We start from the raw sequence: 27,896 nt of genomic DNA on the forward strand, positions 1-27,896 counted from the left end.
TTAAATTTTCATTTGTCTTTAAATTTTTATTGAATTATAATAATAATCATTTAATATTCTAGTTGCTAATTATTTTATTATTGTAATAGTTATTTTATTTATTTTTATTTATTTATTTATTTATTTATTCATCTTGGTAGTATTACCGATTGCAATAAAAAGGGAGATGCACATCTAGATGTTATCACGGACCCATATACAAAATTTCAACGATCTATAACTAACAGTTTTTGAGTTATGCAAAATGCATATATACGTACTTACACATCACGAAAAAAATCCCTTTCAAGTATCAACTTAAAGTCATAATCATTAGTCATAAGTATCAGCTTAGAGTAAATGGGATTACATTTAACAATAAGTTTTTTTGAAAAAAAAAAAAGAGAGAGAGAGAGAGAGAGAGAGAGAGAGTCTTTCATTGTGTTCGTACGTACAGGCGTCAGCCCAAAAAATAATTCACATGGATTCCGTAATCGTCAAAAACGGATATTTCCGTTAAAATATCATACCCAGAAGTTTTCTCGATTACAATAATTACTACCATTTTATTTGATACAAGGAAGTAAAGAACCTATATTAACCTACATATTCTTATATAAACAATACCTAAGTGCAGTATATAAATATTTCAAATCAATAAAATCTGACTATGGCATGCTCAAGGGAAAAAAAAAAAAAAAAAAGATGAATCATCTAAATTTCCAAATTACAAACATAAATAGCAATAGTAAAAAGCAAATACAAAGTAACGCTTCACGCTATCAAAATGGCTCATTTTCTTAAATATCAACAACTAAATAGTATTTCAACTAAAACACATAATGTAAACAAGAGTTTGCCCGATGCCCAAAAAAATTCAAAATTATCTATGAAAAATATGAGCGCATTGTGACGCAACCGTATCATTCGTATTCGAACAGCAACCGCATCATTCGTATTCGCATAGAAACCGCATCATTCGTACTCGAACAAACCGCATCGTACGACAGATGCGAGTAACGAACAGATGCGAGTAGCGAAATGAATTTGTGAGTACCGAATCGGTACTTCGAGTCAACCGATGTACCCGTTACTCAGTAACGAATACATGCGGTTTGCTCCAGCTCTAATTGAGATTACTACGCCTCAAATGAAGAGCTGACATTTTTAAGTAATACTGAGGTACAGAACAACCAGAAATCAGGATACCGTGCAATCACATCAGGCAGTTATAGTAGATGTTATATAACTTAGCATGGAATGTAACAGACTTTGGATGACAGTTACAAGTGTTTCAGTCCATGCGACTTTAATTCTGTACCAGAGTTCATCAATCGCTTTGACTACTCGATGTTGTCATGCTGCAATTCTCGACGAGAAGTTTTTAATTGATTAAAGATCTGGAGAACGCTTTCGCTAAGGCAAGTCCTTAATAATATTCACGTAACATTCTGTATATTGAGGAAACATAGGCCAGCATGGAAACTAAGTAGTCTCGCCTTGTCCTGTTGAAAGATGAGACGCTTTAGGTCCCGAAGATAGGGAACAGCAACGGGTATTTAAAGCTCAGAAATGCAACGAAGCTTGATCAAAATACCGAATATGCGGACTAGATGTGAACGAGATATAATGTAGAAGAAAATGCAGTGGACATCGTGCCCCTAATTGATCACTGGAAATGACTCGCGGTTCAGTTTTCACCCAGCAGTATTATTTCTTTCAACGGCCCTTGTCCACTTCCTTCTTGCAAGGCAGATGTTACGTAGAGACTTCTTAAACTAAGTTGAAGTAGTTAAGTGTGTGGCAGAAATTTCTGAAAAAAAAGTTCTGGAAACCTGAGTCTATTTATTCATATCTGCATCTTGTGAAAACTGTTGAATGGTATGCCATGCTAAAGAGATAAATTATCGGGTCCCTGTCCTTTGATACAACCATGGGCGCTGAGACATACCAAGACATAGTCTCTAAGTCCTTTGCCTTACCACAAAAGATTGAATATTACTTCTGTATACAACAAGTGGGTAAGAAATTCCATTCATCAGATTCGACTATGAAGATTATAAAAAGAAAATTTGACGCCAGAATCATATTTAAATGATAACGATCACCGAAATCTCTAGTTGTTACTCATCTAGACTATTTACGGGGGCATAGCAGTACATCCGCCAAGAAAGCGTTGTGAAAACTAACATCACTGCTGCCATCTAGAGTACAGATGAGGAAAACCATCATGGTATTGCTAGAAACAATGCACTGAATTTGTAGATAAATGCACTGAATCAATTTAATTGATTTCGGTAAAGCATACGAGGGTTATCTGCCTAAGGGAAGAGAGGATTTTTGTGGAAACCATTTTTAAAATAATTGAATCGTATTCATGGATCACATGGGGGGACCACGAAAACACTGACGCAAACAGCCATTTCACTAGTATTCGAGCCTACGTCCAGCCAGCAATCTTATGTATTCCACCATTGTTGAGCCGGAGAAATGGTTCGAATACCGGTTTCTTTTGGGAAAATAAATTAGAGGGACCCCATTTCCAGCATACGGCAAAGCATATTTCCTGAACACGTATTGTTGCGAATTTTGTATATACGCAAATAATTTTAGTGAAATTGCATGTAAATTTTAGTGTATGTTATACAATGTAACATAAAAGGTCTAGAGGAAGCGAAGCTCTACGGAAATATGAGGTTACTCGAGTAAGTCCATTTGACACTGAGGTAAATGGTTATCTCGCCAAACTGTTGATTATTTTGGAAACTAATTTTTATAGCCAAATTTGACAGGAAATCTCGGAAAGTTCTCAAACTTGACGACATTTTGATTCCATTCCTATATAACTGTAAATTGGTCCGATCACTATGCCTATGCAACTGTGTATGCCTTCCACCGATTTCGAGAAATCGGAAGTACTATTAATTCTTTTGCATCTGGGGAAAAGCTATACAAGATCGGACAATGCATCATTTTTCAGTTTAATTCAGTTTTTGGTTCTAAGTTGAGTTCGGATTATTGAAAGATCATCTCGCGAACTTAGCTCTTTAGATGCACTTTGGATTGCGTGTTGTGTTTAACATGCTAAGTAGTTTGAAGTGGTAACTACTAATTGTGTTCTGTTATACTGAGAAGAGCTGTACGAGTATTGTGAAAAGTTCCAGAAATATAAAGTATTTTTTTCAGGAAAATTAATTTTTTCAAGCTATCATCGGTTCTAAGTGCATTCAGACCATTACGAACCCGTACGTATGTAACTGTAACAAGTTTTGGTTTCAGAAGTGGGATTGAATGTTGGTGACAAGAGCGATGGTTGAGCAGCAAAGACAGGTGGTGATAACGACTCAACGTTAAAGAAGAGATGAATCCCGTGAAAGGAACGATGGAAGCAGACCAAGAAAAGATGGAAGTGTCCGCTAAGTAGTTAAAGAAGAAATGAAAACGGAACCCAGATGTGTTTGAAGCTGATCAAGAGGAAATGAAAAGAGAAATTACTGCCATAATAATAAAGAAAGAACTTTCGAGGCTATGGAAGGTAGAATAAGAACACTTGAAAATAAAGTTGGAGAAACTGAAGGAAAGAGTTTCTGCTGTCGAACATTATCGACGACAGAGTTTCTGCTGCTGTCGCCAAGGTAGTTGAACCTATGTCTTTCCGACACAGTCTAAAGCTATCCGCGTAAGATGCAAAAACATCCTGGCAAGTGTGCAAGACTGGTTTTTATTATAGTGGCGGATGCATACGGATGGGGTTCCGAAACCACCTGAGAGCAGATGCAGTGGATATCTTTCAGATTTTTCCTGAAAATGAGAGGCTAGACTTCGAAACTCTACCCGGCCCATTTAAGCTGCGTTTGGGCGAAGAGTGTTTAAATGAATATAGAGGGCTTCAATTAATATTGCCAACGGATGCACAAAGAAGCACTTCAGGAGCTCACCAGGAATGTTGGAACCAGGGATGTTTTCTAAGCCACATTTTAAGGAAACAACTCAAATACACGTGTTACTTCTTTCAGTGACTAATGAAATAGATTGGGTAAAGCCTTCGATATTAAATTTGTAGCTTGCCCAGTAAAATAACTCACGCACATATATCTGTGAATATTGCACGTAAAAGTGTGGGATATTGTGTATTCATCTAATTAAACCAAGAAGATAATTTTAGTAATTGGAATTTTAGCTCTTAAGAGACTACCCAAAAAGGCGGATTTTAAATCTACAAAACCTTTCCACTTACTCTTGTTTCCATACATTTCTCTACCTTATTTTGAGGAACCTTATAAGCAGAAGTAAATGTTTAGAATCAATATTTAGGTATTATCAACACTAGTGTAAAGAAGAGTGAAAATGATACAAATGCTCGAAATCACTTTGTACTTTGATTTATGCTTATTCACACAAATAATCTGAGCTTTTAATTTTGTAGTATGGTGTTGTAATGGATGCTGGATCATCAAAAACAAATACAATTTTATACAAATGGCAAGCCAATAAGCACAAAGGTACTGGTTTCGTTTCACAAGAAGACAACTGTTTTGCGAAAGGTAAGCACTGTTCCAGTTTAGAATTTGCAAACTTTCATGTGTTAAACATTCTTCTTAGGCTTCTGTTACTGTTTTGTCAGCATATTTAATTCTTGTTTTAATGGCGCTCGAGTAATAAAATCGCTGAACACTGGTAGATCGACCCGGACTCAAACTCCGGTGAACGGGTTAACAGCATAAATGTTTTCGGGGTTTTTCTCATGCATAGCATTTATACGAGCCAGTCCCCTAAGAAATCCTCCTCGAAGGCTTCCCACTTTTTAAGCAGATGGATGTTGAGTGCAATGCCATGATTTAAAGAATCCAGTCTTAGCATTCACTTCGGAATAGCTGCAAGGTATTCAATTGGTTCAAATGTGACCAGCGGATGCGCTTTCTGAAATATTTTAAATGAATAAATTAGTTCTTAAACTGCAATTATTTTCATATCATTGAAACTAGAAATAAAATAATCCGGAGAACTGTAACAAAAAAAAAAAAAAAAAAAAAAAAAAAAAAAAAAAACACAGAATGTTTATTAAACTTAATAATAAAGTAACTTAACGTAAAACCAAAGAATGACAGTCCACAGTTCTATGTGACCTGCAGTAAAGCCAATACTGAGATTTCTGAAACAGTAGCAATGTAGAAAAAATGTTTGGCTATTTGTGATAACAGCCGTCAAGCATCTTAACTGCGCAGCCTGGAATTAGCTGTAAGGAGAAATCCAAACACTGCATCCAAGCAGCACTACACTATCAGGTACGACTCCCATGTGGGCTCCACCATCACTCCGACCCCCAAGAATTGGATTCTTGATACTTATGCAGAAGGACCAACTTGTTTACGGGCCGCTGGAACATGTCATGAGAAGCCAGAATTTTAGCTACACGGACAAATCCATCTGACCCTGAATATACCTTCACTATTATTCTCACTGGCCATGCAGACGGGGAAGTGTCACTTTTAACAAAATGATGTCACCAGCTTCCAGATTCAGTCGATTTCTTGTCCATTTTGATCCAGACTGCAAGGTATTAGGTATTTGTTGTGCTATCTCTTCTAGAATCACTGTTTTACTTTTTGCAGCAAATCCGGTCTAGAACGAGGGTCAGGAAGAATGGTACAGTTAATATTCGGAAACATCACTAATAGTTTCTCCTACAAGGAAACGAGTTAGCATATCTAAACTTGATATATAGGAAATAATGAGACTTAGAGACCTAGAATTTAAAATAACCGCTACTTCTGCAAGTAAAGTGTTTTCTATAACTCTTCTGAAATGAAACTTAATTTAATTCCGCTAAATCCATTGAACACTTCTGACTTATTTATTTTCCTTACAGCTATTTCCATCTCACGCAGTTTTCTCTTCCTTCCAAAAAAATTAGTCGAATTATCACTGAAAATCTGTTGCGGTGCACCTGGACGTGCAGCGCACCCCTTCACTGCAGCAATAAAAGAATCGGTAGTTAAATCCGATAAGGTTAATTTTGATAAATCTTCTAGGATATTAACTGTTGTTGCCATGCAAACGAATAATGCAACATAACACTTAACAATCCTTGTACCACGTCTTTTGCTAAATTTCAGAGTTACTGGTCCAGCAAAATCGATACCATAGTTGTTTAAAAATGGTCTTTTTGATTGTACTCTAGATTCTGAAATGTTTCCCATTACTTGAATAGAAGTATTGACTTTATATCTAATATAAACTACGTATTTTTCTGTAAAATTTCTAATGATCTTCTTCTCTCTAGTAATTCAATAATTTTGCTTTAAAATATAACACTAAAGTTTCTGCATGTAAGTATGTAATATGATACTGCTTAATTAAAAGTTCACTCAGTCTACCAGACGGTTGTACCAAAAATGGTACAACCGACGCCAATCGGAATATTCTCGCTAGTAACCGCTTATGCCTCCATTTTCAAAACGAGTTGTAGCCATTTCTTATCAGATTGATTGTTTCTTTCAATACTGGCATACAATTACATAGAATTTTTACCCAACAGTTCAATTTTATGCTCTAAGGCCATTCGCGCTAATTAAGTCAATTAGGATGCAACCACGTAGCTCACCCGAAGGCGAAAATATAGGAAAGGCAAAGTCAAGGGTTAAATTCATCAATTCTAATGAGAATGCACTAGCGAAGTAAAGTACTGGGTTTCACATAATTTTTGAGTAAGCTATTCGTGCGAATTAAAATGATTCTTACATTTAAACTTCTATTCCATATTAAGATTTAACTTGAAATTAATGTAGATCATTACTGAGAGAATTAGATTTTTATAGTGTAATTTACGTGAGATGAGGTCATATGATATGGACCGGCGAATCAAGATGTTGTACCATGAAAGCATAGTAAATTCTTAAATTAATGTCTTTTTACAAAATTTTAAACGTTATTAAAATGTTTGTGTCTCCAAAATAAAAAATTCTTAGAACTAACATTTGTTAACATTTTTTATGTGTATATTGTGTGTTGTCGCCAATTAAGTCTGCTTGGCAATATCTGCGCTGGCGAAACGGAAAAGTACCGGAAAATCTAGTATTATTCTTAGCCAACGCACCAATCCTCAGTGGCGTTGACTGGCTCAGAAATCGGCCAACAAGAATCCTGCAACCATAGCCGATTTATTACAAGCCCTTTTGGGAAAACATCTCTAAAACATGATCTGCCGGATTATATTCCAAAAGAGCACAATTTCCATTGATACCTCGGCAAAACACCTAAAATTTCTGACCTTCTGTTAGAGATGAAAGTTTCCCATCTACTAGGAGGTCGTGCTAACTATACTAGTACAACTTTAGAATCAATCAATGCAAAGATTTCAAATTTGCAGTTACACAAAATATTCTTCATAGAACTAACAAGCTTGTATAGTAAATGAGCTGCACTCAGTTCCACTCTAGGAACAGATAATAGGAGCAATCCTAAACTTTGTGACGAAAATATTTACTTTACATTCGCCTTCAAGTTCTTGCTGTGAATAAATCACTACTGCACTTCTGAGGCATCACAAAATGCGCGTAGTTGCATTTTCTCTGCGTGGAGTTTTAATATACTCAAAAGCTGAAAATTCCTTCTGAAACTGAATTCATTTACCAGCAGTGCCATTAGGAATTGGATCATCCCAGTCAGTATTAGAAATCTAAAGTTGCTGATGCATGTTCTTCACCACAATCGAAGACTGACAGCAAAGCAAGAAGATCAAAGATCTTGCTAGCTGAGACAACATTTTGCATTATGTGAGATTTTCTTCGACAGGTAAGGATGTTTTAAATACAAAAGTATCTAATATTGAATCCCAGTATAACCCTAAGGCTTTAGACCACTCATTACGCATAAGTTCCAAACCAGATGAACCAAATCCACGATTCAACAAATAATTTCTTAAATAAAGCCAAATGTTCCGCCACTTTCTTAATTTAAAATCACTAGCTTCTAATGCCCCAGATAACTGCCTAAAAATATGAAAAGCTTCTTCAGTACATTTTGAACCAGAAAAAATGTTATCCATGAAGAAATCATTTCTTATTATCTCGGAGACAAGCGGCGAGTCATTTTCACAGTCCAGGGCGATTAGTTTTAAACAAATTAGTTTAGTTATTAAAATTAAACAATTTAGCGATTAGTTTTTCTCGTTGCCAAAAATGAAACAGCTACACCATAAGTTACCGTGTTTAATCGATACTTTAGTTTATCATCCTACCTAATTCGCCATGCAATTCTTTGAAAGTTTTCTACCCTCTTCCGAACAAAAATCTGCCGGAACACTTCGATGTTATCAACTGTAAATGCTACAGCATGTGTTCTGAAACTTGTAGTCATCGATACTACATAACGCTGTATCGTTGGACCACATAATATAGAATTTATAGACTTCCTGATAGCAGACTTACATGAAGCATCGGATACCACCACTATTTTGTCGTAGCGCTATCCGGCTTAAATACAGAATGGTAGGGAAGGTAACCCAGTTTGTGATTTAATTAGACTCGTATCACTCAACTCTTCATATTCGGCCGTTAATTCCTTATAACTCTTTCCAAGCTAAGACTTTGCTTAAATGCCTGTTCCATTGCAAATAAACGTGAAATTGCTCCTTACGTTTCCTAGTTTATCGGTGCAATTCTGAAATGAAAGCTTGACAAATCCACCGTCAGTTTAGTTTATTTTGACTATGGCAAAGCACTCTAAGGCTATCTGCCTAAAGGAAGAGATGCCTTCGTGGAGGACTTTCTCAGGAAAACTGGCTCGTATACACGTTTCAAGTGGAGAAAACAACGAAAACGCCCATGCAGCCAAACTGTTCGATTTGGCCCGAAATACCAGTGTTCCGCGACTTTACCGCTCGGGCGCTAGTGGGCCCAATCTACCGTCTGAATGGACCTATTAATTACCTTGAAAATGTCTTTCACAATATTCATCTTCTTATAATCACCCAGTAATCTTTCGAGGCAATTCTTCAGTTTCATCAACGTTTAGCTCAGCACGGAAGTTGTGTAATGCAACTGCCGCTTGCTTATCCTGAATTGAATTTTGAATATTTCATGAGAGAATCCATCCAAAATGCGTGTTTTTGAGCTGTCCTGGATCTTTAATTATGCTTGACAACAACAGGGAAAAGAAATAATCACCGCCAATAATGATGTCAATTTGTATCCTCTTATCAAACGTAGGATCAGCTAACGTAATACAATCAGTAAACGGTAGAGTATTACGTTCAGTATCGCCCAGTGGAAGAGGGAAGGTTAACTTATTTAACTGATAAACGTCCATTGCAAATTTCTTCTCTCTTACAAATTCCTTTTCAAAGTTAAATTTTGGAATCATGCAGTTCGACCATGCCTCTACCAGTACCAGCAATTCTGAATGATAAGCCCTTAACCAGAAAAGTCGTTAGTTCTTTGCAGACCCAAACTTTGTGCACAGGAGCCAGTTATGAAACCGCACTCATGTTGAAAATTAAAACAATTTGCACATTACGTGGAATTTCTGAAAAATTGATGGACAGCTTTGAATTAAATTTGGTATGAATATATATTTATAACAGAGAAAGAAATGAACCATTCAAAACTCATTTTATGTAACCATGATTATCATTAAAGCTCACAGTGCAGGGATATCGAAAATCCATCTTGTGATATCAAACTGAAAATTGATCTAATATGGGGTATAGTCCCTTCTCACAGCCAGATAAGTCTCGCAGCTTGATGGTGTACTGGGCAGGAGGCGATTGAGCACTCCTTGTGGTAGTTAATCCCCCTTTTGTAGCAAAGCAGTTTTCAACTCCGGGATGGGTCTCGGATGGGGATGGCAAGATAAAATTGCTCTTCCAAGAGAGCCCCAGACGTGCTCAAGGTTAGGCAGTACTTTTTTTTGTTCAATAATATACACAATTTTCTTTTATCGCCAATCGCCTGTTCAATGAAGTACAGACACAAACATATTTTTCAAATCCATCATATTCTGTTATAGTACTACTGGCGAAAGGTACCATGTTATGCCCGTGTGTGGGGGGGGTTATGGCAAAGCCTCGAGGGCTATCTGCCTAAGAGGAGGGATGCCTTCGTGGAGGACTTTCTAAGGGAAACTAGCTCGTATACACGTTACACATGGGGAAAACCACGAAAACGCCCATGCAGCCAGCCCGTTCGCGGGATTCGAACCTCGGACGGAACTACCAGTGTTCAGCGACTTTACCGCTCGGCCGCTGGTGCGTGTTATGCCCGAAAAATGTCTTTGGCGAATAAGTTGTTGGTTCAGTACGATGAATGAACTATCCTACTCCGCTATATGCTTTCTTTATATGGTTCAAATTATTTATTTGAAATATTCAGTCATTGCTAAATCTCAGCGAATTTCCTCGTTTCCTGTCGTAATATCAAACACTTTATTCCAAAATATCCCCCCCCCTTTTTACAAACCAAAAATCACTAGAATTTGTTATATCTTCATTAGTCTTAAATATTGATAAGGGTTTGAATAACTGAGAAACAGCATATTTGAAAACTAGGAGTGCATCTTTGAGTAAATGTATGGTAACTTATTTATTCATGAGCCGGACGCAGAGAATAGTTACATTGTTATTATGTGTGCCTGAATTTAAATTCATGAGAAGTGTATGTGTTGATATTAATTTTCAAACATTATATTTTTAAATGTTTCTGAGTAAAGATCTTTAGCTTACTCTAAAAATTACTTTTAAAACGAATAACTTTGCATGGAATTCTATTATTCCCCATCATGCGTTGCTAGTTCCAACATTCCACGACCTGTTAAAATGTTATATTTCATATGCTTCTGTAAAGTACTATCTGTTAATTTTTTATCCTATGCAAAAAAGTTTCATTTCCTCCTTTTTAACTGAAATCCATTTTCTTATATATTCGCCTTTCGTAAAAAGAAAAACATTTTGTGAATACACATAAATCAGTCTTCCAAAGTGTACTACCAATTTAATTCTAATGCGCGTCACTCAGTTTCCATAAAGCTTAAATGTTTATTTATTTACAAATGCCTCGCACTTAACCTATTAGCTTACATGCTTTACTAACTCTTTGAGTTTCAATGTGTACTACTGCTAATGACAGATACACGTCATAATTTCTTTAATGTAGCTACGCGATATATAAAAACAGTTAATTTCGTCACCGCTAGTCGAACGAGAAATGAAACTGCTAGTGTTCAGTGGTTCTAACCCCTTGGTCACTGATTAACCATCATTATGAACTGAATTATAATACAGAAAATAATATTTCAGAAAGAATGTACTTTACATTAGCTTTAAAAGTCATTGAACAAAAATGTCGAAGTTAAGAATCAGAAACCACACATCAGAAGAATATCTAGGAGTGCAAACGAATAAAATTTCTGGTTAATAAATCTTCTTCTGTTAATAAGCCTGATTGTTTTTAATCAATTTTCTTTTTGTTATAGATGCATCAAATTATTATAGTTATATTTTATAAATTCTTAACAGGTGGTATTGCCAAAATGGATCCTATGAAATTAGATCCTGTCATAAATTGTGCCAAGAAAGTAACAAAGCATATAGATCCACCATCTCTCTCTAGAACGCCTCTATTCTTTGCTTCCACAGCGGGCATGAGACTTTTAAAGTAAGTATTAAACATTCATATGACAGTTATCAAAACGTTCATTACTAATTTAAGAACTTTTATTGCAGCATCATAGAGTTGATGATTTGAGTTAATTTTATTGAGTTGGTTTTCTTTGGGCTAACTTTATATTTCCCTTTCTCATTACAACTCTCTCGAGATATTCAAGAGATGACAATAAAGAATTTTTTAAATCCATACTGTAAAATGTAATATGGGAGACTTGATGAAAGAATGCTTAAATGTAGTCGAAAGCAATTGTTTAAACCAGGGATAGGCAAACTACGGCCCACCTCAAGGTTCTATGCGGGGCGCCGCAAATTAAAAATGTATTTTTATGTAATATATTTATGATATTAGTATAACATATGTATTATATATTAAATATTACTATAAAATATGATATAAATTGTATAGAGTTCGTGCCCATACAGAGATGTCACGTGTCCCCCCCCCCAAAAAAAATTCCTGTTATCTCACTGACATTTACATTGCGCATTTTACGCTCTGCTCACTGTCTTTTTGTTGTGGCACGAGCACATATAAGTGTAACAAGACTTGCATCTCCCCTTAAAAATTTCCTAGAAAGCGATATTTATTGATAATCTTCCGAAATGAATAAAATACTCATTTTCTTTTTTCTATTCTTTTTTTTTTTAATGAACACAGAAATTTTACATTCGCAATAAATTTATATTACCTAGTTCTAATAGCAAATATTGATGAAGAAAGATAAGCGTCACACAGCGAATAGATAAATGTCTTTCTATATTACTGATTGCGTCTATCGTTGAATGTAAAGATAGCGGACAGATTACGTCATTGTGAATTAGTGGTGAAATTTTTAAAAGGTGTAGTGTTGCCAGTGCTTGTTTGTGTTAATGTGGATATAAGTAAACTAATGTTGATTACTAAAACTAATGTTGATTAACTAAAAAACCTAATGTTGATTCAGAGTGCCACGCTTTTAAACATGAATGGATCTAGGATTTTTTCCCCTTATAGTTGTAAAGGATAAACAAGTTTGTCTCATCTACAGTGAAGCTGTACCTCTCTTCAAAGAATATAACATTTCCCGTCACTTTCCCATCAAAGCATAAGAATTCCATTGTCCGAATATGAAAGAAAACAAAGCAGAAAACTGCAGAAATTATCAGGTCGACAAATTTGTTTTAAGACAGTAAACAGTATCCAGGAATCAGCTACACATGCAAGTTACATTGTAGCAATAATATTACTAAAAGTAATAAAGCTCTCAGTGATGGGGAGTTTGTTAAACGTTGCATGCTCTAAGTTTTTATGCACTTGTGGTAACAAAGAAATTCATAATAAATAGAAACAAAAAGTTTCTCGTGTGCTATTTAACGAAGAGCTTACTTTAACGCACTTAGCTTACTATCGTATACTAAATTACTTAAATTATTTCTGTACATTAACAAAAGGAAAGTTATTGATTATAAAAAGTGCATGAAATAATCATTGTAATCTACCACCATTCTAAAATGTAGAAACTAAAAATAAGTAAATACATTATATGATGATCGAAAGAAATGGTGTTAGGAAACATCAGCACTGCCCAAGTAGTACGGTGACGTCGTAACGACGTTGAAAACTGGTCCGAGAGGTTGCAAAGTGGTCGTGGTAACTTTTACGTCGTCTTTACAACAATGTTGGCAATTTGTCAACATCGCTGAAACGTCATGATATGACCGCTTTTAGACGTGGTCGGTTTAGCATCCTTTTCATAGTTCATCAGCGTTACTTTTAGAATGAAAAAAAGACTAAATCTGCCCTTTCAAGAATCTGAAGTCCGCATAAGATTTATTTTGCAATGTTTCATTACTTTATTTCATCTAAATATATTAATCTAAGGTAGCTTCATCTAATGAAATATAAATTTAATATAAATACTTTTGATTTATTAAATTAAATTATTACCAAAAATACTTGCTAAATTATTGTTTAAAATTTTGTTAAAATAATTAATATTTAAAATATTTTTATAAATATTATAGCAAAATATTTAAAAATTAAACTAATCTATAAAGTAAGTTATTAAATTATGCATTTTATATATTTTAAAAAATCATATTTCCGAAATCAATGCAAATCACATGTTAGCAATTATTTCACTGCTGAAGTATGACTCTATTATTTTTAAAGTAAGAACGAATTTATTTGAATTAATATGCTGACATAATATGAAACATTTTCTCGCATACAGAGCAAAAGTATAATTTTCGCGAAGATATGATTGTGCGTGAAGATGTATTCACGGATAAAAATGGGGCGATTTTAAGAATTCCGAGAAACCGTCTAATGCTAAAGGACGTTGCATATCCATGCATATTTAACGGCTGTCCAATATGTATGACGGAAAATTCACCGACAGTCGGGAGGAGCAGAACGGAAAAATTAATGAAAAAGGAGAAATAAATATTAACACTTTTGATGGAAAACGACAAAATTGAGGGATTTGATAAATTAATAATAAATGTTGACATCAAAATTAAAGAAACTGTGGACAAAAATACGAAATTCATTACCTATAAAAATTCTGATGAACTGTTTATGTTTTTACGCATTCAAAAATGCTTGGTTTAATCCTAGTATACGGTACACTCGGGATTTGACGACATTGACATTACAAATGTTTTAACGAGCTCAATAAATATTTTTTTTTTGTAAATATAATCTTGTGATCATTGTTCGTAATTCTATTCAGTTGAAATAATTCATTTAGGCCATTTAAAAAAGATTCTATTAAATTATCAGAAGAACCGTCGAAAGGTTTAATACAATAGTATAAGTCGCTGAAAAGTTACTGAATGAGATACATTCCGCAAGAGAAGAGGAGGAAGAATGACTTTGCTTGTTTACATTAGCTGTACATAAGTCACGTAATCTCTGAGGTCATCTGCATTGTTTGCTTACAAAAGGTATGCATAAGTCACGTGATCAATGAGGTCATCGGAATGTATCTCATTGCTGTTCGACCGACTGACATTCCATGTATATTATTTACTGGATGATTATATAAACGAGCATCTGAGCTCGAGGCTTGTGCGCTTTGGCTAGCTGCCAAATTCGAACAAGTAACTGCGTAATCAATTGAGATTCCAACAGCTTTTTGAAGTAATTTGGTAAAGATGCTATCTGTAAAGCATTTGAAAAGACTGACTTCATGTTTGAAATTGAATCAGTCAATGACTGATATAAATAATATTTCTTATATTAAAAGTAAGTGTCAATCAAAGAACACACTGTGAATCTTATCATTGTTCTGTCTCCATCTACTTACTTCAACTGCCTTCAGTGAGTGAATTTGCATTGCTGTGAGCTCTTGTTTGGGAGCCTCTGAATTAAGGACAAATCATCGTAGAAATGCCGAAGTTGTGCTTATTTTGTTTGGGAATATCTGCTCTACAAGAAGACACCGAAAGTTTGGATAAATCATTTAGAAAATATCAAATGCAACGTGCTACAATGCTAATCGTGAATATAGTGTTCTATTTTGGAGTTTTATATGTTTCCGTGTTCTCTAATCTTCATTGGTTTCAGCGGTGCAATATTTGGATACACGGATTAGCGTTTCGGTTATAAGGTCCTAAGTGCTATATCATATATCATTCATATTAATCGATTATTGTGTTGGTGCTCAGAATTAATTCATGTAAAACTGAAAATAACATGCAACGGTAAGGCATTTTTTGATTTTGCTGAAAATGTTTCATTAGTTTCAAAATACAAAGAAATTATTGGACTGGTACCAGTATTTAATATGACTGCTGAAGATGAATTAGATATATGTAACAACAAGAACCAAGACATTAAAATTAATAATAATGCACATTCTATAGTACGTTTTCTTTTGTATAGTATGCTGAAATGGTTAATGATTTTAAAGTGTATGAAATGTATGATCGAAAAAATAGTGTTAAGGAAACATTAGCATTACTATGAAATATTGTAATCTATAATTATGTCATATTTAATTGTGTAATATTAAAAAACACTAAATATTTTTAATTGATTGCAAATTGCAGTTTTATTTTCGTTTGATATCTATTCTTCCAAGCACTGTGTAATTCGCGTTTTTTTTTTTTTTTTTTTTTTTTTAATATTGCCGTTATTTTATGTTTATTAGATTATGTCAATAAATGAATGTTGGAAATCAGGTTTTATTTTTTATTAAATTTAAGTATATTCTATTGCCGTTATGTATGTTTATTAGATTCTCTCAATAAAGGAATGTTGGAAATTGGGTTTTATTTTTTATTAAATTTAAGTACATTCTATTTTCTTCACTTACTTTTTATGTGCTTGTGATAACAAAGAAATTCATAATAAATAGAAACAAAACATTTCATCGTGTGCTATTTAACCAAGATCTTACTTTAACGTACTTAGCTTACTATCGTATACTATATTATTTAAATTATTTCTGTACAGTATTATAAAATGTGCATGAAATAATCATTGTAATCTACTCCTATTCTAAAATGTAGAAATTAAAAATAAGTAAACATATTAACATATGATCGAAAGGAATGGCATTAAGGAACATCATTATTAGTAAATACTGCAATCCATAATTATTGCACTTTTAATTGCTTACTATTTAAAAAACACAAATATTATTTTTATTAATTGGAAATTTTAGTTCCGTTACCATCCTTCTGTTATTCATACTTTCAAACACTGCTAGTTCATGTTTTTGTTAAATAGTGCTGTCATGTATGTTGTTTGTTAGGTTATTATTTCATTTTAGATATGAATATGGGAAGTTTTTTTGGTTATTAGATTTAGGTATATTTTTGCATGAAATAATTTTGATCACACTTATTAACTACTTTATACAATGTTTCATTTGCATATCTTGGATATATAGAAGTTAATGGTTATATTTTTTACTACAAAACGCGAATAAATTTATACTTGAGTTCAGGTAAAATACCGATTATGTTACCTTAAGAACCACTTCCAAATTTATCATGACGGGCAATTTTCAATGTCTCTGAGATTTAACATAAATAAATGTGATAATGCTGTTATAATCAGGAAAGCTCTTTTTTTAACCCACATATATATATCTTTACTTTTATTTATGTCCGATTGAATTTTATTTACTTAAAAACTACTATTAATGTTATATATATTTATAATAACCACTTTCAAAATTACTCTCACTTAGATACCAAAAAATTAAGGGAAAAAATATGAAATGTTAAATAATCGTAACTTTGAATTTAAGTTATTTACAAAATATAGTTTAAAGTACTGAAAATAATTAAGGCTATTATTAATTATGCATAATTATTCTAAAGAGAAAAAGTTGTATTATCTTCTGTTTTTCAATGAATGATAAAATATTTAAACTTTAGAAAAGTACAAGCAATACAAAATTTTAAAAAAGAAGAAAAATACATGAATTATTAAGCTTATTTTTCTGCATAAATCAATATGTAACACAAGGACGTAATAACGACATTTTCACAACTGTTGCAAAAGGTGGAATTTTACGAACATTTAGGCGTCGTTAAGACGTGCTTTCACAACCAAAGTATCACCTGCGAAAGACGCAGTAACGACGACTATGCGACAAAAACCTCATCTGCAAAGACGTAATAAAGTCGTCTTTGCGACGGTTGGAAAACAGTGGAGTTTCGCGGACATCTGGGCTTCTTAAAGATCACATATTGCAACGTTTTTTTGCAACGACATCCACGACGAGTTTGCAACGTCGTTACGACGTTGCCGTCGTACTTGGGCTCAGAACTACAAGGATATCTATCTATCATTTTGAGATATCACAGGTTTTGCTGCAACTTATTAGTCAACCAATTAACCACCTTTATTTTGTACTAAACGCTTCCTTTGAATAAATCATAAAGTTGCTTTTTTTCTCCCATGTGTAACGTAAGTATTCAATTTGCATTAGAAAGTCTTCTACAAAGGCATCTCTTCCATTAAGCAAATGGTCGCGTGCTTTGATGTTTTCGGCGCAACAAACAAATATAATATTTCCCAACGAAAACTTTCCTATGTACAAAATTCTTTTAACATCCATTTACTAATCCAGTATATTGTCATAATGTGTCAACTTGAGGTTATAAAACTGAAAAATGAATAGCGAGTTACCGTATATTTTTGAATATTATGAATTATATGTATATTTGTGAATCTAAGCCAAACTAGAAGTGAAATTTGGTTCATAACACTCATCCAAAACTGAAAACCACTATACAAACCGAATTTTAAATCGCCCTTAAGTCCAACTACTTATATTCTAATCAAGAAGGAGATAAATTACACAGGATTAATATCTCTCTGTTGTGACAAATTTAGTAATAACAAAGCACAAAATGATCTATTTCGAAACCATTTAAATCAAAACTGAAATAAAAGTAAATCAGAATAATAAAACAAAATTCACTTAATATTAAATGGCAGTTGAAATTGTCTTTTGTCAATGAGCAGCAGGAAGAATTTTCAATAGAGCCCATTTCTAAGTTATATCTGGAGGAAAAACAAAACTAATTCATGACAATTAAATTTATGAGAATTAATTTTAAAATTATTAAATGATAATAAATCAATATAAAATAAAGGTTTTAAGAAACTATTGCTATTTTAAGAAACTGCTCCTTGCCAAAGGATTTTCAATTAATTTTTAATAATGTGTGAATTTTGATTTATTGCGATAATTTACTTTTATTTCCGTTTTGATTCAAAAGCATTTAAAATAGGTTATTCTACGCTTTCCTGTTGGTACGTTTGTCACCATAGAAGGATATTTATTCCATGTAATTTATCACTTTCTCGATTCTTTAATTAATTTTCCTGCATTTTACGTGACATTAATAATTATTAATTTTTCAAATTTCTGATTTCTGTAATATTTATCTCTGCAAACGTGTGAACAGGGCTTCTAACTTAAACTTATCAGACGAGCTGAAGATAAGTGTCAATTCAACTCAGATAGATGTAAGTAAACGTTACATTAAATCAAGAACCTCAGTGTCAAAAATTTTGAGAACACTTATTAAAAACAATTTAGCATAGGTCAGTGAATACGCAGTAAGTACTGAAGTGAACATTCAGCTGAGATCCAGCTTTAGTTACTGTATCTTCACTCATTTCTGAAGTATTTAACGATATAAATATAATTCAATGCGCGTAAAAGAAGTTCAAAACTTCTTCATATTCGTCTCCCAATTCCCGTAGTAACCTGATCTCATAAGTTTCCAAAATCTTGGAAAAATGAAAAAAAAAAAAAAAAAAAAATCGGAAAGGCGTAATCTCTAGCCTTAATAAAGTAATCTGCTTGTTGAAGTACCAGTATTCATGAAATGTTTTGAAAACTGACATGATACAATAATTTTAAAACGTAGTTGCACAGAAAAGTATGCAAATGTTTATGATGTTTATCCAGTTTCGTAACCTAACTCACTTCATATCTTTTGTAGCATAACAAACCCTAAACGGGCAGATGAAATTCTGGAACAATTATCTCTGCATCTGAACGAGACAGGATTATCGGTGAAAAAAATTGAAATCATTTCCGGCCCAGATGAAGGAATATATGGTTGGATTACAGCAAATTTCCTTCAGAATACTTTGGAAAGAGAGCAGGTAATAATTATGAAATTGTCTTTGGATTGAAAGTAGTTTCCATGCCAGATAACGTTTTAAAAACCTTAGATAAAGCTATTTCAGTTAAAGCCTTCCGTAGCTTTTCTCCTCAAATTATAAATATGTTGGCCTTGATTTAAAGAAGTTATTTCAGCAATTACAGCATGCAATAACCATGCAAGAAAATTATTTTTAGTGCCCTGCTTCATATAAAAAAGCTCTCGCTCTCTTTTCTGACATCACAAGTTAAAGAATACAAGTTCCTCTTATCAGCATTATTTTTACTAAATTTAACAGTTTATATCTATAGAATTTTATACCATTTTTATGTATGTTAGTTTTGAAGACGTATAAATTAACTCATTAGCACCATTTCAGTCACCGGTGACTGACATTATGTACGTTCCGTTGGGACCTTGTTAGTCACCTGTGACTAACAATAAACTTTTTGTTTACGCCGTGTCAATTGTTGACTCGCAGTATACACTTTAGGAAATTGTATTCTATCACATTTTACGCAGATTACGCAGTATGCTGGCGGCCGCCAGCATACTGTTGAATTCGAATATCACGAGCTGAATGGACAGGCAGACAAAAGAGGCTTGGCACTTATCATGTTAACTAATCATTTCATATCAAATTAAAAAAATTCTTTATTGTTTGGCTTTTAAAATACAGACAAATTTTTAAGATTTGCTTTTGAAACTATCGTAACTGCATATCAATATACTGATTGAACTAAATTCATAAGAAACTATTATATATACGCAGATATGCATGCATTTTTACTTACAATACTTTGTTAAATTTAATGTTCTCGCAAGTGTAGGTTGTAAACTAAAATACATTTTTAGCATTAAGAAATAAGCAAGGAAAACAAAACTTTATTTTTCACTTCTGTAACGAAATCAGTTTAGAATCTTCCAGTTAAATTTAATTAAGTAAACTAATATAATTAAAATACTTTTTATATACAAGTAAATAAAAACATAATGGAAACCAATTTTGTTGAATGCAAGCATGTAAAGTGTGCATAAAAGTTACCTCAGTTTTTTAATACACTACTTACAGTTCTCTTTCGTGTTATTGGCCAATAGATTAGTGATTTACTCCAATACTTTTAAGTTTTTAACAAACCAGAGTACAGAAGTATCTATTTGTAAAATTTTGAAGCTAAGTATGTGCATACACAGAAATAGATAGCTTACAGTTACTTACTATGCTTATTTGCATTAATTATTATCTCCTCAAAATTTGCTGCACTGCACAGGCGTTCCCCAACTGTAAACGATCGCTTTTTAGCAATCCTTTTAGTTCATACTTAAAATCTGCACGTACAATGGGTAGCTTACTCTTAAAAATATAACTTCATATTTTGTATGTTTAAAATTTTCTGCATATTTCATTATTCGTTAATGGCAGTGTGTCCATACACGGTGCAAGTTGTGTATATTCCCTCAGCTTTTACAGACATTCTCAAGCTATATATATATATGTGTGTGTACTAGGCTGCAAAACTTTCGTTATTAAATTTTGCACTTCAGCGTGCAAAACTTAGGAGCAACAGATTTATTTTTCAACATACAACATAAAATTGTTGAAAAGAGCTTTCTGCGATCAGCGCAGTAAAAAAGCCAACCCAGTAAAGAGGTGATGTATTTGCAAAATTCAGAACCTTAACGTCAGAGGGTATGTCAGGGTACGCAAAACGCGAGGAGTCAGCTCGCGCAGTGCAAGCCAACTTGAAAAGCAGAAAGGAAGACTCATTTCCAGTCATTCTTTTGCAAGATAATGTAAAATTGTGCATGCAGTATGGCTACAAGAAAGCATCAGTTCACCTTTACATATGGTAGAATGATAGGCAAACTGCCGAAGAAACTGGAACTGAGAGAATTGTTGTTTCACGGGCTAGGAAAGCCTTCCATATGACAGGTTTAGGTGTAAAAAAAAAGGTTGTGGTGGTCGGCCAAGGAAAAGCAACAATGGCTGATGAATCAGCATATCGCCCTGCAAGCGAAAACAGATCGAAACCAGATAGCGGGCAACACTGCTCAGCCGTTGCGCATGGTAACCAGGCAACAGATGTCCCAGTTGACTTCATAAAAATGGCTTATTAACTCGCCGCCCTGAACGCTGCATACCACTGATAGCAGCTCTACTATGGCATAGAGAACACAAAGAGCGGACACCTCATCAGTGGAGTCACGTCCTCTTTGCCAATGAGGTTCGTTTCAGTCTGACAAACGATATTCGACGTCAGTTCATATGGACAGAGGTAGGGACATGCTTTCATCTCACTAATGTGAGGGAAAGAGACCTCTTAGATGGTCCTGGCGGGGTAGTATAGGAAGGTATTATAATGAATGGATGGAGCTCCATATTTCTGATAGAGGTTCACGTACCAGAGACAGTCACTGTGAGGAAGTTATCGTTCTATAAGTGAGTTTTTTCCAAGGTTGACCCGGCATTGTTTTTATAAATGAAAATGCACAACCATACAGGACTTCTGCCCTTGAGGAGCTCCCAGAAAGTGAAGATATCCACAGAATAGATTAGCCAGTGTGCTTTCCTGATTTAAATCCTATTGAACACATGTGAGATACTTTAGAGAGACACCCGGCGGCACGATCTTACCTACCCCAGACAAATGAAAATGATGCTGCTTGAAGAATGGAAGCTCTTACCTCAAGAGCTGAGCTCAAGTTCTATTGTTCAGATGGTGCAATGCTACCATTTGCAGTTAGGGAAAGTCATAACCTTTTATTAAAGCACTTTGTTGTTCTCTGTCTTGGTCAGATAGGTTTTTCTTGTACAAACGCCATTCTGTGAATAAAGACTGTCCTATTCGTTCCGTCCTGTGTGGGTTTCCTTTTTCGCCCCTACTATACTTTACACATTCTTTAAATAGCAGATTGTGGCTCTGTGGTATGAATTCTATATCTCCCAGTTGATGGTTTGCAGAAACGGCTAAAATCCGAAAAGTTCCTTAAGTTTTGCACACTAGTGTATGTACACATATATAATATGTTTTTTGGTACATAAAATGTATTTGTGAGCTGAAGTAAAGTTAAATTAGCATTTCGGCAGCTTCCGGCTTTTGGCAATGCCTTAAAAGGGGGAAACTTCTACATTTCAATTATTTTTTTTCCCAATGGCGGGCCCTCAGCAGACTTCAGCTTGGTCACTAAGGCCAGAAGTGGTGGTCACTTTACCTAATAGGTGGGCCACCTTTGCCTCCTATGAAGGAAAAGACAGTTACAACCAGAACATTCGAACTCGGGCCTCTTGATATCGCAGTCGGCTCCACTAACCACTATACCATCTGGCCGGCGAAGTTCTATTGTTTGTAGCCTCTGTTTGTAATATTTTAGTTCTTGGTAAATTTTTGCCTAGCCATTGGAAATTTAAAAAAAAATATTAAAATTTAATACTGCAACACTGATGGAATAAATAACAAAATGTAAACGTATATTATGACTGTCTTACCAAATACATATTAGTATGGAGGAACTGAAATCGTTGAATCCTTTTTGTGATCTATTCGGTTTCCTCATTTTCCTAGTGCAAATAGTATGAAACTGATAAAGTCTTCATATTACTAAATTTACCATCTTCCTTGTGAATCAACTTTCTCCTGTCTTCTTATCAATCAACTGATCTGTTCTTATCAATCAACTGATCTGTTCTTATCAATCAACTGATCTGTTCTTATCAATCAACTGATCTGTTCTTATCAATCAACTGATCTGTTCTTATCAATCAACTGATCTGTTCTTATCAATCAACTGATCTGTTCTTATCAATAAACTTTCTTCCGGTCTTCCTCATGTAATGGTCAGCACGCTCAGGGCGTATTCAAAAGGTCCGAGGTTCGAGTCCCGGGGAGGGCATTGCCCATTTTTCATTGCATCTAAATAACCTAATGACTCTACAGTACTATTAAAAAATAACCAAGTTTCCGATTCCTACATATTTATTTTTAATACATTGTCAGCTTTTATATCTACCTTCTTATTTTAAAATTTCAAAAAATAGACTCCCTCGTTTGAGTTTCAAATTAACCACTTAAAATCCTCATTTACCAATTTCAAACCATAATTTAACGAACTTTTGTAATGTCTTTTTAACAAAAAATTTAAAAAACACCTAATAAAATAGTTATTATTTTTATATTTAATTGATAGTTATTGTTATTTGAAATCACATATATCTAATGGTCAGTTAAATATACATTAATTAAATGTAAATTAAATATGAAATATGGTATTCTGTAAAATTATGTAATTTCAAAGAAATTGTTGCTCTAAGATATAAATTAAAATAACTGAATAAATCGTTTAGATATTAATTAGTAACTATAATGTTTTAATACCACTCTGCTGGCATGTTGGTAGACAAACCTTATTCCCGGGTTCAAACTCCAGAAAAGTCATGAATGCTGGCAAGTGTTTAGTGTCTTTCCGGCATAGGGCACTTAAAATACTGTAGAGCCAAGAATTCTGTCGAGAGGTTGATGTAAGGGAAAGAGGGTTTCTCCTTTGAAACTTAAATGGAGCTGGCTGGAAAACTCGTACATTCACCTATAATTTGCCCAGCAACATGACGAAATCTTCCCGTTCTTGTCCATAGTAAAATTCATGATTTTGATCTCATGTTACTGTTAGACAAGTGAGATAATTCACAACAACACAAACTTTAACTAATAGCAAATTCACATATTTAAATAGTTTTCTGTAAGATTCTTGCCTAGTTTCCAATGCTGTCACATAACTATGTTTTTTCTCCGATATAATTTCATATTTTAAATTTAATATTTTTATTCCATACTTAATATTATTTTTAATAATATTTATAAAGCATGTGAATGTAATTGATCATTTTGAATTAGCATTTTCTTAACTAAACTCACTGTCTCAAAGAATGTTAGTAAGCTTAACACACATAGAACTAGACACAATAACAAAAGTCAATTAGGATAATTTTTAACGGAATATATCAGTCTCCAGGTAAGAACGTCGACATTACATGTTCTTCAGCGTAATTCTAGAGTGTTGCTATGTGTCTTTACGTTTTAGTATGCATTCGATAATAAATCTTAGAAGTGAGGATCCTGGGAGCAGGATTCGAAGAAAACTGCAGTAATGGTGATTTTTCACAATGAGTTCTTTCTAATTCTGCAACTTCTTCGTATTTAAAAGATCTTAGTGGTGGCCAACAGAGAAATTAATACGCTAAATAATGCGTGAATTTTTTGTGATATTACTTATACTTGTCTCCCTGAAAATATTTTGACCCTATTTAAATCATTTACTTTTTCTTAATTTACTATTTAACTAGAAAGAAATAAGCAATGATAGATATTACTTTTCTTTATTGCCCTTACAGTGGCAATATCTACCACTTTTCTGGATTCCTCTGTAAACTTTGAAGTAAATTTGGTAAATATAGCTATTTACAGAAATTCGACCCCTGGATTCCTACTACGTATGGAGCTCTAGACATGGGAGGAGCTTCGATGCAGATAGCGTATGCTTTGCCAGAACAAAATAAGACGAAAGTGAAAAGCCTGCAACTGTACGGGCAGACGCACAATGTGTTTTCTCAGAGTAATTTGTGTTTTGGTAGAGATGAAGCAGCGAGACGGCATAAATTCCTACTGTTGAAGGTAAGATTAAAATCTTACAGGTAACACATTTCTATACTGCAAGCATTGATTGTATATGTTTGAAATGATTAAAATTCTGCTAATACCCGTTTTTCACGAATTCTTCAGCAAAAAGAATTGAATTCCGTTGAGCATTTAGTTAGAAACCTGACCCTACGTAATACTGAGTTGCAACTCTCTGATCAGCATATTCGCGAATAAGTTTAAAGAATATTTTAAACTTTGGGTAAATCATATAGGAATATCACTGAATGACACTAAAGGAGGGGAAATCAACCTTGAATTAATTTTATTTATTTATTAACCAGCTGCTAAAGGCAAGCTAAAAAATGAAAAAAATCATACATTTTGAAAATAAATATCTCGATTAATTTTTGTATGGGCATCAGACATTTTGTGTTTTATGTTTTAGAGTGAGTGTAAACTCCTACCAGCTAGACAGGGACCGAAGAAACCCTATAAAAAGTTATTCATAGTTTTAATAAAACTGATTTTGTTTAATTTAAAAAGGGCTTAAACATGAATATTTGCGTCTTTTTAAACACTTTTGTAAGCAGAAGTGTATGTTTGTGACGAACGTTTGCTAAAATAAAGGCCGCTCAAAAACGTTTGGACACAGTCTGTATAAATCTAGTTCGATTTTCTTTTCTGTATGAGTAAAAGTCAAAGACAATTGTGCACTTTAATTAGTACAAAATTTCTAAAACTTCAAAATCATTTTTTTAAAGATTTTAGTCTGAAACTTTAAAATTAGTTAATTGATACAAGAAATGTTAACTCGATAACTCCATTGCTCTCGCGTCGAATAAGAGATACGTAGCGCAGTTACTTCTTCTTCTTATTATTATTATCATTATTTTGTAAAAATTTTAAGGAATAGATAATTTATTTTCCTTCTTTAGAATAAATAGATTATTTTGTTTGTATTATAATAGCGGGAACATTATTTTGAGGATGTAAGAGCATTTTTCTTTGGCTGACCTATAATGTTTGTACATTTGCTCACAAAATTTGTGCACGCTTTTGTTCTTGGTTGTCTAACAGGTATTGAAATCTTTTATCGTAGATAATTGTACGCGCTCTTTTCTCTGGCTTTATGCAGAAGTATAGCTTCCAATCATGTTTTCTGTAACTGTTTGCGGAGAGTACTCTTATAGTACTTTAAAACTACTCCTCATTATTTTACCTCACTATGCTCTTGTAAACGTCAGCCAGGCACTTTTCTCATAATTAGGGACGAGAACAATACTTCAGTTAACACGGACGAAAAACAGGAGTAAATGTGCCATAGAATTATCAATTTTCTTTCTTTGCAGGTTCAAAGTAAAGCTATTCTTTATGATCCTTGCTCACCAAAAGGATATAATCAAACTGTTCAGGGATCATTTTTTACAGAACCATGTACGCATTCTGCCATGAAGATAGAAGGCTTAAAAGAGGTTGGTAAACAAAACTTCCCACATACTGGTTTATAATTGCAAAGTAATATGAAAATGTATACAATAGAAATTGAGGGAATATTCAGTGATCCATTTGTCTGTTTATTACAATAAGCAGAAATATTTAACCTTCTATTGTAAATAACAGAGGCATTTAGCCTTCAACTTTTATATGAAATCATTTGTACAGTAAGACCCAGCTTAACGCCGTTTCGTTTAGCGCTGTTTCGGTTTAGCGCTCTTTTATTTCAACCCGGGGATTCTCCGAAATTGTGCGCAGCGCTAGGTTTCCAAATAACATATCCGAAACAGTGTAGTTGTGTTTCTTGCTTTGTGGACGCATTTTTATCATTTGAAACATTTGTTGACATTATTGTAAGTTTAAATTTGCATAATACTATAAGGATTAATACAGTGACAAATATTATGATCTTTAGTTTTTATCATGGGTGATAATAAAAAACAAGAAAAGAAAGCAACCAGAAAAAGCATTTCACTGGAAACTCAAATGCAAGTGATTAGAAGATTAGATTCTGGTGAACGTCAATCTCAAATTAGCGCTGCATTGATTTTGGCAACTTCAACAATAAGGACAATTCTTAAGAATAAAGAAAAAATACTGTCATCGGCAACTGCAACTACGTCAAGCTCTGCAACTAGAATTACCCGTTCTAGAAATAACATTATAGAGGAAATGGAAAAACGACCGTCTATATGGATTGACGACGAAATTGAACGCAATATGCCATTAAGCCAATCTATCATAATGCCTTCTTGACAAAAAGGCAGAAAATTGGAAACCCAGAATAGGCTGAATGATCTGATTGAGAATTTTATTTGTTTTTAAAAGTATATGTGTTTATATTGTTTTTATTTTTGTAAGAAATAAATGTTTGATTTTATTTTTATTAAAAAAAACATTATTAAATTTAATGCCTAACCATTTTTTATCCGTCTTCCCCTAACCCCATTATTTGCATGTTAAGATAGCCTCACTTAGCGCTGTTTCGCATTACGCTCTACTTCGATGGAACGTATCCCCCGCGTTAAGCGGGGTCTTACTGTACTATATTTTTAAGATTCGATTAACAATTCATTTTGCCATAAATGCTTAATTTCTGGCGAAGTAAAATGTTACAAGTTCTTCAAGCTTTTAATCCGTCTTAAATAATTACAGCAATTTGAACATTTTAATTTTAGAAAACTTCTTTATACTTAATTCTTTCCTTCGCGAAGATACTGTATCTACTGTAAATTTAAACATAGATTTGGATCTTTAATATATGTAACATTGATTGCATATTTCTGACAGAAATGAAAACTTGTTTAAAGGCTCATCTTTTTTAAGTTATTCTTAATATCTTCCAGTTACGTTTTTTGTTATCGTCCGGTACTGTTTACGGACTGTATTAGAGATGTCTGTCATAGACATGAAGACCACACTGACCTAAGATTGTGAGGTATCAAATATAGAGCAACATATAATGTAAATAAATTATCAGAAGCGAATATGATGGGTTTTAAACA

General features: G+C 33.6%; 1 protein-coding gene across 11 annotated transcripts in view; it reads left to right on the top strand.

Annotated features, from left to right (window-relative positions):
• Positions 1 to 27,896, top strand: part of LOC118181841 (ectonucleoside triphosphate diphosphohydrolase 1-like) — a 228,111-nt gene that overhangs the window by 161,889 nt on the left and 38,326 nt on the right. For all 11 annotated transcript variants that reach the window (XM_035351046.2, XM_035351043.2, XM_035351050.2 and 8 more), the window contains 5 exons: positions 4,406 to 4,523; positions 11,492 to 11,630; positions 19,100 to 19,265; positions 24,724 to 24,930; positions 26,247 to 26,369. In XM_035351046.2, the coding sequence (XP_035206937.2) occupies positions 4,406 to 4,523; positions 11,492 to 11,630; positions 19,100 to 19,265; positions 24,724 to 24,930; positions 26,247 to 26,369 (753 nt within the window). The remainder of the gene's footprint in view (positions 1 to 4,405; positions 4,524 to 11,491; positions 11,631 to 19,099; positions 19,266 to 24,723; positions 24,931 to 26,246; positions 26,370 to 27,896) is intronic.

This window comes from Stegodyphus dumicola, chromosome X1 (genome assembly GCF_044657685.1).
Source record: "Stegodyphus dumicola isolate Sdum_Otavi_A_Nest chromosome X1, ASM4465768v1".
Taxonomy (NCBI): domain Eukaryota; kingdom Metazoa; phylum Arthropoda; class Arachnida; order Araneae; family Eresidae; genus Stegodyphus; species Stegodyphus dumicola.